This window comes from Hirundo rustica, chromosome 18, assembly GCF_015227805.2.
Source record: "Hirundo rustica isolate bHirRus1 chromosome 18, bHirRus1.pri.v3, whole genome shotgun sequence".
In the NCBI taxonomy this organism is placed as follows: Eukaryota; Metazoa; Chordata; class Aves; order Passeriformes; family Hirundinidae; genus Hirundo; species Hirundo rustica.
Genome location: NC_053467.1, coordinates 8651528 through 8670366, shown reverse-complemented (window position 1 = coordinate 8670366; position 18839 = coordinate 8651528). Strand labels below are relative to the sequence as shown.

Sequence of the window (18839 nt, the reverse complement as noted above, 5' to 3'; positions counted from 1 at the left end):
GATTTCAGACCTGAAGAACAGCTTTATGTGCCTGAAAGTTACTCTTTTTCCAACAGTACTAATTGAAACTATCAAATGTACTGCAAACTTTGCCTTTGCTGCGCACCATTTCATTTTCGTTATAGCAAAAGAGAGGAAAATCATGGATCTAGTTAAAAGCTATGTGTGAGGTCTGCAGCTCGTCAGAGACTTTGAGATTAGGACAAAATATTCAAATATGATGAGACAGAAAAAGGATTCAGTAGAGACAAAGGTAGAGAAATGGATTAGCAAGTAAAACAATGTTGGGACTTAGTCTCTCAAATCAAGATGCAGCTCTGAATTTCTTACCTTCTTGTGGCCTGGTTGCTGTAGGGAAATAAATTGGGATTATGTCAAATTGAGGAACTAATATAGGAACTAAAATCCATCCTCCTAGTCCTTATTTTGTTTAGTGAGACTGTCTTGTTGCCAGTTGCTAATAAGGTTTGTGATAGTTGGGGTTTTTTCCTGAGCTAATTGCTCTTTTGATTTGGGCTTTTTAAATTACGTGATAGAATTGCTGTTTATAATATGCAATAACCACAAGAATCTCATCGAGTTTTCTGAGGTCAGACTGTCACAATGCTTTTGTTTGCTTATGCTGAGCTAGTACTTGGCAGCTTGTGTGGTAGCTCAGCCATTCTCTAAATTAACAGGTTGTTCTTTGTATTTTAAGGGGGATTGATGTGATTGAAGTGATTAGCATGTATATGCCTAAACAAATTTCTCTGGGGGAGAGAGGGGTCCAATCAAGAAAACTGGATAGGTCCAAAGATGGTTTGTTGGGAGACCCCTGGTGTGTTCAAGAGCGTGCAAAGGACTTGAGAACAGAATTTCAGACCAGAAAATGATTGGGGAAGTACAACTTTACTCTAAAACCTTTCTTAATGGAAGTTCAAGGATGGGGTTTTTTTGTTAGATTTCTTTGGAGGCGAAAGCCCTGATGTAGATACGAGACAGTGAGAAAGAAAATCCAGCCCAACAATTTATTTTTCCGTCCTAGCAAAGTTAGGCCAATCCTCACTTGTTTTGGCTTCCTAAGTTACTTGGGAAAAAGTACCCCAAAAATACTGGTTTTCACCTTCTAACTACCTTTTATTTACACATAGCAGTATATCATTGACTAAGATTGGCTTTTGAGTACGTGTTGCATGCAACTAATACACTTTGTTCTTGGTTTTGCCTTGCAGTACAGAATTGGACAGCTGTACATGATCAGCAAGCACAGCCATGAGCAGAGTGACCGAGGGGAGGGTGTGGAGGTGGTGCAGAATGAACCCTATGAAGATCCCAACCATGGCAATGGTCAGCTAACAGAGAAACGTGTCTATCTCAACAGGCAAGTGCAGTAAAACTGCTTCTCCCAGCAGGTACTGTGAGAAAAAATTGCAAAGAATGCAGGCAGCAGCCTTTCTGTTTCAAAAGAAGATGTTCCCATGAATACACGCTGCTTCCTGGTAGCCACGGGGAGGTGGGATAGATCAGTGTCTTGAAATAGAGGGATTGGCTGTCATTCCTTGTAGAGCATCAGAGCACCTTCTCCATGAGAAGGAATTATAACTTGGAGTTAAGGATATACTGAAAATAAGAACTTCTGTTTTCTTTTACACTTATTTTTTTGTCATTTTGTTTTCCAAAATCTTTGGGGAGGGGGAGCCAAAAGACTAAACAGCAAAACGTGCAAAGTCCCACCCTCCAAGAGAAACAAAACTGAACCATTAAAAAGGTTTACGTTTCTCTCACCTCATAATCATGTCACAAAGCCAGCATCTTTGCTGACTGTGTCTCAGCAAAGTGAATTGACATTATGAATGACTATTGTACAATGTCAACCTTCCAGACAATAAGGCTTAAAGACATGCTGGAAAATTTGGGGGTTTTCTCCCTGAAGTTCCATCATTTCTTAGAGTGAAGTGTTTGTCTTCCTGTGCTGAAATGATACTGCTGAGGATCAATGTCTCCACACTCGCGGGCCAGAGATATTTAGAGATATATATTTGTGCAATATGAGATATATTGCACAATCTGTTCCCATTTTTACTGCTGCTGATTTAATTGAATACCACTGCTTTTTCTGAAGTTCTGCTTTTCCCTTGGGCCTGTTTTGTTTTATTAAATTTATGCTCTGCAGCATTTTGGAGTGGGCATACAAACACTGAAGCTATTGCAAGTTCCTCCTGGCCTGCAAACCTGACATATCTAACCTTAATTCAGGCCAAATTGAATCACCAGTGATGTTACACACACACACATACACACACACACACATAAGAGTTCAATATATGTATCTTTCCAACATTTAATGTTATTGTGATTGTAAGTGTTCTCTCACAGGCTAGACACAGGACATGGGAAAAATCAATAAATATGTTCCCATTGTACAGCTCCCACAAGCCGTGGGTTTTTAAAAAATGTTTCTGGGTATTTCTTTCCTGCATGTTAAAAGTAAGGCTTTAAGCCTGAAGAGAATATTTGGAGTTGCCGCTTCAGAACAATTCAGAATGACCACAAGAACCTAGCAGCCACATACAAACCGTGCTTGGGGAGCACATGATTCCTGGTAGTGCAGGCAATGGAACCCTGGATTTCTTAGCCAAGATGGGTACAAACATTGGCAAAGTAGATCTTTGTGCCTGCAACAACTCAGGACAGTTGCCTAAAGCTGTGGTGGAAGTTTGAAGTCAGGTTCAGCGAGTTTAATGATAATTCTGAATCCTCCATCACCAGATTTGCCATTTGAATCTTGGTGTGGTGTCACAATGCCACCAGATATTGCAGTTGAAGCTTTGTGGAAAGGATCAGGAGGTTTTCAGGCCGCTGTGGATTCTGCTGGGAGGCCAGGATGTCTCTGGAGGATTTCACTCAAGGAGACAAGCTTCCATACAGGATGTGCTGGAAACTTCTCTGCCTGCCCTGCTGAGGAACGCAACTTCCACCAGCACAGTTCTCTCCCTCAGCTTTTCTTCTTCCTGGGTCTACTGCCCTAAGAAACTTTGCTTTGCTCTATTTTGATCTGAACTGATATCTCTTAAAGAAATTTGAGACTGAACTTCATCTGGATGGAGGAGAAATAAGGAAATAAGGAAAAGAAAAAAACGCTAATGTGATCCTCGTACCTGTGCTGCTGAAATAGAGATATTATCTTTTCTTTGAGTGGACCTTGGAAGAATTCATGTGTCTGACTTGGACTTGCTAGTAATTCTGAGTATAATGTGTGTTTTGCTCAAAAAGTTTTTGTTTTTTCAGGATGTGCTGTACTGGTGAAGATAGGTAGACAGGCAAATATGCTGAAAACAACAATAACCAAAAAAAGTGCAAAATGAGCAGATGTATGTTTTCTAGTGTCAGTGCTACCTTAGTTATATTTAGAATTGTTTATTGTCTCTTCTCTCCTGCTGGAGTAATGTTTTCAGAAGCTGAAAGTCTGCATCCTCTGGTATTTATAATTTAGGCATCAGAGTAAAGTTTAGCAGGGGTAAGGGAAGCAGTCATAAAAACACTGACAGAGGCTGACAAAAAACCCAGAAGATCTGATACAGGGAATTCTGTTATGCAGGATGTAAAATGCTGCTTAAAAGTCTGTACACGAGGTTTATGTAAAGAAAAGAATCCCGTTTTGGGCAATATCATCAAAGAGCAAAAGTCAATGCACTTGGCTTTGAATCTGTAGATAATGTACTAACGTCTGCATTTTGCCTCTGGACAAATAAAATATTTACATGTAGCCAGACCATGCTTAAATAAGCCTTAATGATCCCAAATGTATTTTCTTCAGAAGTTTGCTAATATTGAAAGTTAATTTACTTTCTGAACACAGTTATCTAAACAGAACTATTTCAAACATTTAGGCTCGGGAAATGGAGGTTTGGAAGCATCTCCTGCAGTTCAGCACAGATCCAGTCTTGGCCTGGGTGTTCTGCTCAGAGCTTTGCCAGACCAACACCATTGGAACTGAGTCCCCCGAGTACAGGGATGTTTGTGGTGTCCAAGGTCTGCCGTCCTTGGAAGAACTAGTTCTGCATCTTTGTTCCTGGCAGCCTCGGTGTTTATGACTGAAGTCATTAAGAGAGGGTTGAAAGATGAATTATAATGAACTTGCCTTTTTAAATGTTTCTTTTTTCATGAAGTTTTGGTACCGTCTGTGACCAGAGTGCTGGAAATGAGAGACCCAAGAGCCGTGGTAAAAAAATGCTGCCCCCCTTGCACAGTATTATTCAATTACCCTTTAATGATCCATTCAAATGGTGTTATCTATGTCTTTGATTTCTGATTCTGCTGCCTTCTGATTCTGCACCCCTGCTCTGGTGAGTTTTCTTGACAGAATGAGCTCTGAGCTGTAACATCAGTTCCATTAATTCTCTTCACTTTTGTTATTTACTTTTCCCATCAGCAAAACGGGCCTAATGCTGCCTACCAGGCTCACGAGGTGTTTTGAGTGATCTGTTCATTTTAATATAAAAGCTTCCTACTCAGGGGTTGGTGTTGGTAGTGTGGGAACAGCTGCGTGCCAGGTGAGCTGAGCAGGAGGCTTTCAGTGCTGGCACAGAATATGAAGGAAGAAAGAAGAATCTGTCAGAAGAAATAGTGGATTGGGGATGGAATTGAACTGAAAGCCCCCATTTCCTCCTGACCTGTTGTTGCAGAGTGCCTCCCTGTGGCTGAGCACACCGGGCCACCATCACACCTTGGCCTCACCTGTTGAGGCTGGCCAAAGGCTCCAGGCCATGAATTCCCAAAATGAGCAGCCTCACTTCAGCCCACTCGAGGGCTGTTGCTCTGACACCGATCTGCGCCCTCTGTGAGGCAGGAAATGAAAATACTCCTGAGAAATCTGGGTGCTGCATCCCCCAAACACCTCACAAATGATGGGCACTTTTGGAAATATCTTTATTTCTACAATACACATAAGTCATAATTTATCTAATTTTATATTTTCTTTTTACTTTCAGCAAACTGCCTAGCTGGGCTAGAGCAGTTGTTCCCAAAATATTTTACGTTACAGAGAAGGCCTGGAATTATTATCCTTACACAATCACAGGTAAGGAATGTGGCAGAAATGATTGCTGCTCTGTGGTTTGGGGACAGTTTAGTTTATCTTCAGAAGCTCCAAGTTATATATTAAACGGCAAGCACCAAGTCTTTTTAACAACTCCTGTTGAACTGCACATATTTTTTTCACCTTATATTTACTGGTGTCAGGAAATGAAGATTATAGACTAAGGATAGGTAAAAACTGGAGTGTTGTACCTATGCAATTTCTTGCTTGCAAAGAAAACATTGTGTGCTTGGATCCTGTCTGATTGTGTCCTTTACTGTCCCTTAGACTTTAGTCAAATATAGATCTGCAAACTATCTGTCGCAACCATTTTTATTGTTAATGTGTTTTTACTGTAAGGATCTTGCATCGTTGTTTTATTTCACTTTTTTTTTTTTTTCTTTTCCCTCTTTTTTCTTTTTTTCTACAAATGGACATTTGGAAATCAGAATACACAGTAAGTTTTTCTTCCTCTTTTTATTCTAAAAATAGAAAAATTATGTAAAATATAGTGGTGGAATCCAATCTGATTCCTTCTTAATATAACTTATTCATAATGCATTCAATAATGAAACTTTATTTTGATTAAGCAATTTAAAGGGAAAATTGAAGTCATTCTAAGGGGATCCTATAAATTGTTTTTCTTTATCACTTCAAAATAATTTGATATGTTTTTACTGACTGACTGTAAGAAAGAGAGGCTTCTATAAAAAAAGGGTGAGGCTTTTAAGGTTCCAGTTGTTACATGGAGACATGAGAACAGATTTTATTTATTGTTTTATTAACTTATAAAATGCTCATCTCTGGTATAGTATCTGGGAAACTGTACAATCTGTAGACAAAATTAAAGATAATCTGGGCACAGTGCCCAGAAAAATCAGCTATTCCCTCTCGCAGAGCTAAGGCAAAATATAGCACATAAATCATGAGATAAATTGTTTAAATGTGCTGGCTTCAATAATAACAATAAGTTTCCAGCAGCCTTTGGAAGGTGAGGAGGGGGTGGTGAGGAGGTTCCAGGTGAAGGGACCTTTCAGAAACTCCTCCTTTGATTTAGCTTGAATTTCTGACTGCAGGTAAACATAATGCAGATGTCTCCATTCTGCAGTGCTCCAAACGTTTGTGCAGATTTTTTAAAAGCTCATAAAGCGAAAAGAGAAAAAAAAAATCTATTTTTTGTGTGATAAAAAGAAAAAAATAAAGGCATTTAAAGGCTCAGATCTGAAAGCTGGAGACCAAGAGTTGAAACGGTGATGGCCAGGTTTGAAAACCCAAAGCAACAAACTGTGCTTTCCAATATGTGCTACAAGTACTTAGAACATTCATTTGATTGTCAAAGGAAACCCAAATGTCCCAGAATAGACAGTAGTGATGAGGGACAGATTGTCAGCTGGTTTTGCCAGAAGACACTTTCAGCAGGGTTTGTCACAGTTCACATTAATTAAGGTTTACCTTTCATTTAGTTTTAGGCTTGGAAGTTGACATTTGCTGGGTTGCACTGATATCTCTCCATGGTAAATATTGGTTTTTTAACCGAAAGTAAATTTGAATCTTTTAATGCGATTTTTTTTTTTTTTTTTTAACTGAAAGAGACAAGTGGGGATGATGCAAAGGGTGGTGGCAGACAGAAATATGTATCTAAATTTGAAAATCCATGCATTATTGAAACCAAACAGCAGTGCTGTACTCAGAGAATCTGAATCAGGAGGTGATCTCTGTCTAATCTGGTAAAACAACACCTGGTGCAGGCTGCAGGAAGGTACAGCTACAGAAATGTTCAAGAGCACCAGCAGAAGTGATTGAAGCGTTGAAGAGACATGTAAAGAAAAATTAAATCAGTCCAGAAATGTAGAAGGTAGGCAAAGCAATCACTAAGTGACAATGTAACTGCCTTGGGGAGCTGGGGACTAATTACTCACCATGGTGCAAGGAAACAGAGCTACAAATACTGGGAGCAGATCAGGGAAACTGTACTTCAGACAAAAATCTAAAATATGTTTTAATGGAGCTGATAGGCTATGAATTTATCTTCATGGAAAACAGAGACAGTGCCTTTGCCTCAAACTGTTGAATCTAGAACAAAAATGTTAAGCATACCACTGGGAATAATTGCTATCCTTGTCTGGAATATTTCTCTAAATTTGATCTTCTGTATTCATTAGAGAATTCTGAAAGAAAGAATGAGCCCACAGACATTGCCCAAAATATGTAAGATAGCTTGGAAACCCTTTTCTTAAAGATCATAAATTCTCTCTGAAGGGTCTGTGGGACGTGGTGAGAGTCAAATCGAGCCTCATTTCAAGGAAAACTCATTCTAAAGGCAGGCCAATAATTGGATAAATAAAGCATAATCTTATCGAGTCGAGTACATACTGCTCTGTGGTATGTTCACACCTTATTAACCTTGTAAGCTCCATTCTAAATAAAGAGAAGGACCTTAAAGGCTCAGCATGTTATTTCAGTGTGTGTTAGTGATTTGGAAGAGGATGTGAACGGCAGACTGAACCTTGCTGACAGTCTTAAGGTTTTTCAGTTGTAAAATTTGAAGGCTGTTGAGAAATTGCATTCAAGCTTATACTCTGGCATTCAGAAATGTAATATGGAATAATTTCATCAATCTGGTTCTCCTGTGAATATTATGGAATTCATAAATATGACCTTCTTAAAAGCCTGAAATTAGGACACTTAAGAAAAAATGCTCATCGGGCATGGAAAAATAATTTTCAGAATATTCTTCTGTGCCATGGTTGTATAAAAAGCCAAGAGCAATTGGATGCATGAGGACAGGAATGGAAATTAGACTGTCATGATGTTAGTTCTCTGTAATCTGGATCCAGTTATGGTGGCATCTGCTTTAAGCAATGGCATTTGTTACACAGCAACCTCCTCAATTTGACAGCAAACACCATTTCTGCTGCTGGGTATTGACAACCATGTTAACAGCATGTAAAGCAACTGACACACTGGAGGTGATGAGTTTAACAGAACTATTGCACAAGAGATGCTTTTGTGGGGTGTGATTTGTGCTATAGGGTCACGTCCGGAGAGCATTTGCAAACGCACCTCGTTAAAGCTGCTGTACAAAACACTTCCTCTCTGGAAGATGACACATGGGACTGTCCCAAGAAATGTTGTATCAAGAGCTGGAGCTAAGCCTTGAAAGCTTCCTGCTGACATTGAGAGGGAAGAGGAAGTCAAAAAATACTGTCAAAGCTGAAGCCAAAGGAAGTCATCCAGGTTTGGGGGTACTAGGTAGGGAATAAGATATTCCTGGAAAGTTCAACATTTTAGTGGCTGGGGTGTTACTTCAGAACTGTATGTGAGAAAGCATCTTCAAGTTCGACACTGGAGCTGCTTTGGTTTTGATCTTGTCATTAGAAACCTGACAAGATATCATGCTAAAATACATGTTAGGCTTTATCTAAGAATCCATTTCTGTTGTGATTAGGTCGATGTTTAGATAATAAACCTGGGATACCATATTTAGGATGCAGCAGAAAGGGAGCTCTATAGGAATAACTCCAATGGATTCCACCCCATAAACAATTCCAGGACTTGGGTATGGTCAGGTGCCTCCTACACCTGCTCCTGGGGAATGGGTGCTGTTAGCTGCTGCCTTTGGAAAGAATTCCTTTGCCAGTCAGGGGCTGGGGCCTTTTTCTCTCAGAGGATGGAGACAAGATGCCTTGCAGCTCTCAACAACCCCTTGTGTGCCAGCTTATCACAGCCTTTGCAAATATGTATCTTCAGTGGAAAATATTTATGCTGTTCACAGTGGCAAGAACAACTGAACTTTTAGGAGGCTTTGTTATTTTTATTTCTGAGGTTGCCCAGCAAGATTAGAAATAATTAACTAGAAAGCAAACTTGTGTCTATTGCAAACCAACAAAAAAGAATTGCATAGAACTGAGTTTCTTTACCTGCATTGAGATACTGTTAGAAAATAAACAGCACCAAACAAATATCCATTCGACCTGCTCAAGTGACAGTGGAGATACTGGCCAAAAAATGAGAGGAGCCTCAAGCAAACAAATAATCAGTTCATGAATGTTTGGTGACTAAACCATGGTACAAAATCCTTGTGTGATTGAAGTACACTGAAAATGAGCCAGAGTTTAGCTGGAGGAGAAAGTGGTTAGGAAAAATACATAGAGAATTTAAGCAAACTCTTCTGGGTTTGAAGGTGCATTTGAAGTGTTTATCAGGGATCAGTTCAAATAGATTTGCCACCTGACCTGAATGGCTTTGGTATCGTTAGCAATATTTCAGTTCTGGGGCTGAAATTTAAAAACAGCTGGATATTTTTTTTGTGCATAATTTATGGACAATTGTTAGTTTCACGATTATATAGACAAAACAAACATTAAAATGGCATTGTTCGCTTTGTACATGGAGGAGGAGCATCCCTTCAACATGCCAATGTCCCAAATTAACTTATGAATAGAATATAAATCCAGAATATTTATGAAAAACAGTTATGGAACAGAAAGCAGGAGACAACAACCCCTTTGCTGATTTATCACAATGACATTTATTCTTCTACAGCAAATGACTGAGGAAAATAAAATTATGTCATCTGGTATGTGTCAAGGCCCCAGAGTGAGAGCTGCTAAATGGTCCATTGCTGACCTGCTGGTTTCTGATTACTTTTGAGAACAGGCATGTTTTGTGCTTCACTTAGCTGCTGGTTTATCCATGAAGTAAATTATCTGGAAGGAATGTTTTTGTATTGTTATTTTTATAATGAGATGACTTGAGGAGGAAAACAGTTGTTTCAGATAAACATTGCTGTAGTTTTTTTCCTGTGTTCTCTTTATCTGATTACCAGCCCTTGAAATTTGGATCTAACCCCTCACTCTTCAGTGCTGAAACTTTTCTGCAGTTTGAGGATTGGAAGAGTCTGCATCAAAAATGCAGCAGAATCTGTACTGCAGGATTAGATTTAATGCAAAGTTCCTGCCAGCATCCTCCCATCTTACCCCCCAACTCAGAAAACAGGCTCACTGTTGCCATTGTCCTGGGAAAACAGGTTTATTTACCACCGATGTTCTCGCAAAAGGAGGGACCTCTGTAGTATCTAAAAGAAAAAAATATATACAATTTTTAAAGAGCTGCAAACCTGTATTCTCATTTAATAGCTTAATCCCATTGAAACGAGTAACTCAAACTGCTTGGGAGAATTCCCCTTTTTCCAGCACTGGCTTATTCCCGAGCAATCCAGCCCCCTCTCTGATGGATGGGACTGTCATTCCCACTTGTGCACGCTGCTTTTCACTTCCTTTCTTCTTCAATAAGCAGTTTACTGTTCCCATGTATCAAAGAAAGAGATCCTAAGGGAAGGCAAAGCCAGAGATAAGAGTTTTATAGCGGTTGGAGGCAACTTGTTAGTCATCGTTCCATCTCCAGGTTATCGTATACAATACAAACAGTGGTCTTCTTTCTCGGCTTGTTTATGAGACTTTTGCTCCCTTGTTTGTTTTCAAGCCCTGTTTTTGCATTGTTCTTTTCCTTTCCACTCAACAGCACTTTTGTTTGCTGTTTGCCACCTTCCTGTGCATATCTTGCTTTCCAAATTCTCCTCCCTCTCACTGAGTCACATCTTCCAAATGTCCTCGCCCTGCCCAGCCCTTTCCGTCTATTCTCTTCCAGCCTTGTCACCCTGATTGCTGCTGGTTTGTGCCTGGGTGACCCCATCACACAGCAGCTCTGGGGGCTCACATGCAGAGCTGTCTGGAGCAATCTGAGGGGAGTCAATAACTCCCCATTGTCCATTTTCCAAAAAAACATTGAATATTCCATCTTCCATCACCCTACAGTCCCATATCCCCTTTGCCACTTACAGCAAAGTTGGGATTCCATTTCTCTTTCCCAGGTTTTTGATCTTCAATAAAGAAATGCTGTTGTTACCCCTGACTACCAAAATAGTGCCCAAAATTTTTGAATTTGAAGGATGTGATATATGGAAGCTATGCAGTGAAAAAGATTTCATTTGCTTGAGCACTGTCGCCTCATTGTAGCAGTCACTGTGTTCTTTGTAGGCTCCATGGAGATTGCTCTCCAAAGAATCCAGTTCCACCTATGTTGTCAAAATAATGCATATGTGACCATATTAAAAAAATCATCAGTCTGAGAAGTGGTGGAAGATGATAGAGAACATTTACATGAAATGTCTGCCTTGCTGGGCTTTTATGTTAAGATTTAGGGAAATACACTTCTGCTGCTTAAAAAAAAAAGTGGGATTAATTTTTACTGTACAGAAATAACTGCCAAGGATTGTGGATTAATATTCACAAGGAGCAGGAGAGGTGAAGAGCAAGGGTGAGGTCTCTAGCAGGTCTTTGAACATTCTGCAGGCAGAAAGCACATGGAAAATGAAAGCAGCTGCAATAGTGCTGATGGACTGGCATCGCTCACGCAAAGCAGGTTCCAGAGGATGAAGAAACCTCTCTCAGACCAACACTATTTGCTGACAACTCCAGTAATTCCCACAGTCACCTCAGGTGTGATTACTACGCAAAGATTAATTTGACAGCTCTCTCCATTAAATGATTGTCACACCCTGTGTGTGTTTGACTGTCTCTTTAAGACTTTGGCGAGTGTTTTGGCACACTTCGGTCCTACCCTGTTCTTGTAAGTGTTGCTTATTGCTATGGCAACGCTAATCAATCATCATGCTAAAAATAGGCCTTTCGTTTTTCGAGAGGTTATATGTAGGGAATTGCAAACACGACTGCGAGCTGTGCTTTCCATATGCTGCTCTCATTCCCTTCATTCTGAGGTGGAAATGCCCCTGCTCACGGCTGGTAATTACTGATGCACATCCCTGTTATTGCCCTGGGTGCTCTCCTGAGCCTTAAACCTCTCCTGGTTCTTCCAAAATTGAGGTGCCAAATATAGAAAGTTTAGGAAAACAAACAAAAACCCCTGAATATTCCCCTTTCTTGTTTTTGAGTGTCACGAGTCTGCTGGGGTATGACAATTTTTAAAGGAGTTTATAAGACATCTCAAAAATCTGGAGGTGACAGTACCTAAGATGCCTCCTTTGAGAGCTTTACACAAAGACACCTTATCACTGAAGACACTGCGACTGAAGAATTATTCTGTAGAACTTAAGTTTAATTTCAAGTTAAAGATTGAATTTGCCACTATTTCATTCCCAAGAGGAACCTTGCAAGCTGTAGAGGCAGTGAAATGGAGAGCTGGAAGCAGTGCCCCGTGCATTCCTGCGTGTGCTCGGGATCGATCGTCTCCAGGTCAGCGCTGGAAGAACACGGGCCCCAGAGGAGGCAGAGCAGAAAGGGAGTGGTGCTCAGAAGAAAATAAGAATCTCCTAAAAGGTTTATTACCTGCTATTCACTCCCCAGTTTGATTCTGACTGTTGCATAACAATTTTAATCCTCGGTTAATATGCAGCCACTTGAGGGGAAAAAACCCAACTTTTTGCACGATGAATAATAGTCTTTTGAATGATGCATAAACAGTTTTCTGGTTCTGCCAGAGCCCTCTGCCAATTAGTCAGAGTGCAGCTGATGAATCATGAGACACATTCTGTGAAATGTTCAAAAATTTGGACCCCGCTAAGTGTTCCTGTAAGGCAGCGAGACCCCCCACAGCTGCTGGAGCAGTGGTTGCCAGCCAGTTGAGTTTCTGAGAGAGATTTTTGCGGTGGAGGACTTTCTGGTGAATTTGAATTTTCATTTGGGTAAGCCCATGTTACCATTATAATCTCAAATTAGGTTGTTACTGTTCTCCCCTTCATACTAAACACAGAGGGAGGCTGCCTGTGGGTGGCTTTCCAGAAAGTGGCTCTCTAAAGAGGTGGCTTGAGGTAAATGGCACCGTTCTTCTATGCTATTCTGAGGATCCTTGGTCTTTTCTTAATGCTTCTTCTTGCAATGCAAGGTTAGAAGATCTCTTGTTTTAATTAGAGCTTAGATTCTGGGTCGCAGGAATCAATAACTAGACTCCAGCAGTGGCCTCACGTTCAGTACATGGATTGGTGACATTTCGGTGCCATGACCTGACTCATTGCTGGCAACCTCTGGACAGTGATTGAAAATAGCAGGCATTTCTTTAATACCAAGGTGAAAGGGAAATCTGACATTTGGCTTTATTCATAATTCCTTCTGAAGCTGCAGATGTGCTTCAGATCAACAGCATGAAGGGTGTTTGGCTTCCCATGGCACCGGAACCTTATTTTGAGGGATGTCTCGCTTGTTTTTTCGACAAGGATTGACTCTAGATGAGCTTATTGATAGCAGATATCCCGTGATCAAAAGACTGAACAATGACTTTTTGGGTGATACCCACTGAAGGAGGGATGCATTTGCTGCAGTCTGCAAGGAGCTGCCTTCTCATTTCAGTTCTTGCACTACACCTGGCCTCCTCAATGCCCTTTTCCCTTACTCACCAGCCCCTCCCTTAGAGGAGCTCTCTGAATGTTTTCAAGCCTGAACTTGGACCAGCAGCAGTGTGAGCACTGAGGCATCCAAACATCCTCGTTGTGTAACCTGTATGTACAGCCCATGGAAGAGTCATTTGCCATAGGGGAGTAGTGATGCATCACACAAGGAACTGGCAGTTAATGCAAGGAAAGCCTTGGTGACTAATTGGAAAGACGCTGAACCTGTGTCATTCAGAGCTGGTTAGACAGCTGCTCTATCTGCCTGTCTGAAAACTTGCTTTGAAAGGACTGTGAAATGATAAATAAAATATATTGGAAATATTTATTATGATGGGATTATGTTGCCTAGAATTACAAATCGTAGTCTTCGTAAGTCAACTAAGATAAGCAATCCTCAGAAAAATAAATTTATTCCTATGTAAATACAGAATATTAGTCTTTAACAGAAAAACATTGGTGTAATTTATTTTGTGGCATTATTATCTAAAGATTTATTTGGATTTAGTATAAAGGAATTTTCACAGGGGCTCATAATCCATCTTAATTTCATTAATAGGAAATTATGCTAAAATTAATTTCTCATTGAAAATTAAGAAAAACCCCTCACATATGAAAGCATTGCTGTCTGTTTGGTCTGGATCTGCATCTGCTGAATTGTCCTTGGGTTTTTCTATATGAGGCATAGACTGGTTTATGATGAGGGATATCAAGTTGCTCTCAAGATCTTAGTGAATTGAATTTCTAACAAGACATTCAGGACATTCATACTCCTGGGCATAGTGAGCAAGAAAACCATTGCATCTAATTATTCCAGACTGCTTTTAGTGATTTATTTATATCTTCATTATAATTTTCAGCTTTTAGATAGAATCTCTGGATCCCTCCAGAATCATCAAACATTTCAGGTTTACATTCTGTGAACATTTACTCTTTTTCTCGAGGTAATCTGAAAAAAATAAGAAAGGTGGTACCAAAAGGGATGTACTGAACGTGTCAGCTGACGAAGCAAGGCATATTTCTCGTGTTAAACATACTTTTCTTTTGTTGCAGTGTTCGTTTTTGCCTAAATTCTCCATTCATATAGAGACAAAATATGAGGACAACAAAGGAAGCAATGACAGTGTAAGTATGACACCTTGTGCAAATGTTGATTTAATCCTCTTTGTTAAGCACAGTCCGTGTCTGGGGCCTGGAGGTCTCTCCATTTGGGAAAAAGGCTCCACCAAACTTGTGCCTTTGTCCCTCCCTGGGTGTCCTGGTCTTGGGCAGCTGCAGAGGAGTTATCTCTGGAATAGCAGGAAATGAAAGATCTGTGCAAACACCTTCCTTTCTGCCTCTTCTATTCTATTTGTTCCTTCTCTAAACACGACATCATTTACATATGCGTATTTAGTAGTGATGAACATTTATGGAAAGTAAAGAAAAGATGACTGGGGTTTTGTTGGTGTGCTTGTATTCCCCTTTCTGTGTTTCACTATCTCTGTTTTACTATCTCTGAATAAAGGACGTTGAATTCCAAGGAGGTGTCAGGAAGAACAAACAGGAAGCTAGACAATGGTCAGAGATGAGAGCTCTCAGTAAGCAGCTTCAGGGGAACAATGGCTGTGCACTCAGGTGATGCTTTTGGCAGTCACTTACCCGAAGTTAAAAATTTTCAGAGTTAAATCTTAGAGATGAGGGGGACAATTAACTATGGAAAATCCTATTTAGAGGAAGGGTGGGAGTGAGTAGCCAACAGCTGCTTATCAGAGAGGCTCAGGAGCAGAAGGCAGGAGGTCAGTCAGACTTTGTTTTGCAGAGAGCAAAGCAGAGTCTTACACCTTGCAAAATAACCCAGTAACTTTCAATAAAGCCCAGCATGTAAAGATTGGGTTCATACACAAATATATTTCTCCCTGTTTCATTTTGGTATGCATTGGCTGCAGACTTATGGGAAGAAGTTTCTCGCAGGCATGAAATAAAGTTTAAATGTCTGGAAATTAGATCTGTAAAACAGAGAGCCAATGTTTGACCACATTCTTAAGGAGGAAAAAGGCAGTCAAGCATATTTTAAGGGGTCTGAGCACAGCCTTCCCATGGTTTGGGGTATCTCTCCAGCAGCCTTGGTAAGAGGAAAGTGTTCTGTTCTCCAGGTGGGAGGTGCATTTCCCTCAGCCCCCTGGGGCTGCCTGTTCATGAGGCTGACAGCTGTTGCACTGCTTATGGCAGAATAATTACATGTACAAGAACAAGGTGGAATTTGGGATAATGCTTTTGGCATGCTGACACTTTCCCACTGGGAACATGACAGGGATCATCTATTAACCACCAGATACCAACCACTCACAGTCGCTGCTACTCTAAGCCAGATCAGCGAGTGAGTTAAAAAGAAGTGTATTACATTACCAGCTAGATGAACATCCTGTAATTTATGCACTTTTTAATGTTCACTTCTGCTTTTTGGCAGCACTTTAATTCAGAGCAAGCTCACACCTTTGGTTTTGGGAGGTGCAGACTAATTTTCTGGTGCATTATAATGTCAGCAGTGAGCAGACGTGATCTGGGCTGCTGTCTGACAGAGGAAGAACTGAAGCTATTTAAGCAGAGTGAATTCTTTCAGTGTGTCAGCTTGTGGCTAAAATACTGTGAATCAAGCCCTGAACAGTATCTAGCCAGGGAATTCAGATGAAAGCGGCACAGAGGTGGGATACTCCAGTGATGTAAATCAAAGAAACTCTATTCTGCTTGAATCCAGCTCTTCCAATGTCATTTTTTCCAGAGTGCCTGTGGGGTAATATCATATTACCTTTCTATTACAGCACCTGAGTCACAGACTAAGCCAGTGTTTGCCTAGATTAAGAGATTTCACTGACCCCTGCTTGAACTGAGGAGGAGAAAGAGCAGCTGAATTAGGGGGTTGCACACCAGCCCTAATTTCCTTGATTTTGTAATTCTTAGAGCTGTGCTGTTCACTGGTGTGAACACAATAAACCAATGGAAGATCTAAATTTTTGTGCTCCCATGACCTTTATCTGGGACCACAGACATGACTGGTACAGCACTGAAATGCTGGAAGCTTCCTAAATATGGAGAGGCTTCAATTCATCCAAACACCTTGGAACTAGGAGCAGGAGTCAACCTCATTTCCATTACTCAATGGGCAAGTTTAAACTTCCCTTAAGAACTTGTAAAGTGCATTTCTCCTTTGTGTCAGATGAGTTTAGATTAAATGTCATTGTCTGGGTAGAAAACAACAGGAAGCATAGCACCCATTCTTACAGATTATATTTCCCTTCATTGCAGCTATCAGCCTTGTCTGTTGAAGAAATAATTAATCCAAAAAATACTTCTGTAAATTTTGCAGTTGTAATGCAAAATAGACGGAATGAATATTAATGTTACAGTAATGAGGACAATAATACAGATCTGATTTTAACTCAGCTATTTCTCAGTGTATTTTTTAGATCATAAAGGGTTTTTGAAGTCTTTGCACTCTGATCTATTCTTCATTTCCATACTGTTTGATAAAGTAGATACTGATTGTGAAAGGCAATACTTAGACATAAGGATAATAAAACTAATTCCACTGATCCATGGAAAAAAGCAATATAAATGGTCTTGGTTTCCTGTCATTTGGTAGGCTGGGATGTTATTAGAATTATTTTATTTAACATGGTGTATTGTCTGGTATAATTCTTCCTAATTATTGCAATATATCTTGATGCCAAGTTCCTACTGACTTTTCCTCCCATTTGGCACGATAGAAGATAGTAGTGATACTAGTGAAAGATGGTATCTGTTCTGGGACCTGATTTTTCTACGTCTTAGACTTCATTAGCATTTTAAGCTATTTTAAATGTGCTAAAGCATTCTTTTTCCAATCTGTTAAAGTTTGCGGTTGATTTGCACAAATATAGACACTGACAGAAAGAACAATGGACAATAAATGTCTTTATTTAGGTAACCTTGTGTAGTAGTGCAGAACCATAAATCCACTGAGCTGTGATTTCAGAGCTCAGAGCAGCTGATTTTGATCTATCCCATGTAGATGTTCCATGGCAACTCTATTCTTAGAAAAACAGAGCCAGTGCTGGATGAACATGTGAGTACATCAAATATTGTCCCTGCTGCCTTGCAGCTTTACAGCTTCATTAACACTGTCAGAAACTGGACCAGTGAGTCAGGCCAGTCAGTGCTTCCTCCTGCAGATCTTTGAAATTAAAAGTCGACTTCTTAAAGAGAAATTTTATTTTGATTTTACTTTTATTTTAAATTTTAAAATGGAAATTTTAAAAATTATAGCGTTTTGTGACATGGGAGGTGGCGCCTGTAGAGTCCATGAAAATATTGCTTCCCTTTGTGTCCTGAGCTGCTTCCATTGGTCAGGGTGGTACTGGGGAGTGCTGGGCAGGGGGAAGTGCAGGTGCCTACAACCAACAGCCTCAGTGGGCACAGGCCAGTGTAAAAGGCCACAGTAATCACACCTTTCTCCCGAAGGAAAATGAGCACTTTGGGAATTTGAATATAGATAGCTAAAGTCTGTACTCTGAATATTAAAACCAGAAGGGGCATCGAGAGAATTCTTACAGGTATCTACTGAATGAAATGGTAGAAATCCGGGCAGGAGGGTGGGAGTTACTGCTTGTGTGTCAATAAATTGGGTGTGTGCTTTCCATGACAAGACTTCCTGAAGCTCTTTTTTTTATTTGGACAGCTATTTTCTTTCAACAATCCATTGACTGCTCAGCATTTGTGTCACAAAGGACTAATTTAGCCCAACTGTCATCTTACTCTCACTTCTCCTCCATCTCTTTTTCTTGCTATTTCAGTGTGCACTCCAGACACACACTTTGGGGTTGTTTTTTCCTTTTGGTGGGGAATGCACCAAGTGTGCATTACAATCAGCTGTGGTGATTACAGGGACCCACCATATGGCCGAGTGGCTGCTGCAATCAGTGCCCAGCCATGTCACACACTGCGTGTCACGCCCCGCTACCGGGGAAAATGTCTGCAAAGGAGCTGAAGGTCCAGGGAAGGCAGAGTGGGGACAGACACTGCTCAAGCGAATCGCAGAGACATCAAATTTTCCTATTTGTTGCACAAGGATCATTATGTTTGACTGATTTCTGTTGGTTTGTTTTGGTTTAGGTCTTCAGTCACAGAATTAATTGCTGCTGATATTTGGGCAGTGATTTTTTTGCCATCTGATGGTGTCTGGGGAAAGCAAAAAAAAAGTACAGCTTGTCAAAAAATTCAAAGGCTGTCAATAATGAGAATTCACTGTATGTAAAACTGCCAGTGCCTTGTTCTTTGTAAAGAGCATTTTTCTCTGGAAAGCTCAGTGGCTGGATCTTGATTATGAAACTAAAGTAAAATAAATTTTAGGTATGGCATCTAACA

The 18839-nt window shown here is 40.3% G+C and overlaps 1 protein-coding gene across 1 annotated transcript in view; it reads left to right on the top strand.

The window, feature by feature from the left end:
- The window catches only part of PITPNC1 (phosphatidylinositol transfer protein cytoplasmic 1), a 74410-nt gene that overhangs the window by 34991 nt on the left and 20580 nt on the right, over nucleotides 1-18839 (top strand). The window contains exons 2-5 of the mRNA XM_040081408.2: nucleotides 1212-1360; nucleotides 4971-5059; nucleotides 5506-5513; nucleotides 14511-14582. Coding sequence (XP_039937342.1) covers nucleotides 1212-1360; nucleotides 4971-5059; nucleotides 5506-5513; nucleotides 14511-14582 — 318 coding nt within the window. The remainder of the gene's footprint in view (nucleotides 1-1211; nucleotides 1361-4970; nucleotides 5060-5505; nucleotides 5514-14510; nucleotides 14583-18839) is intronic.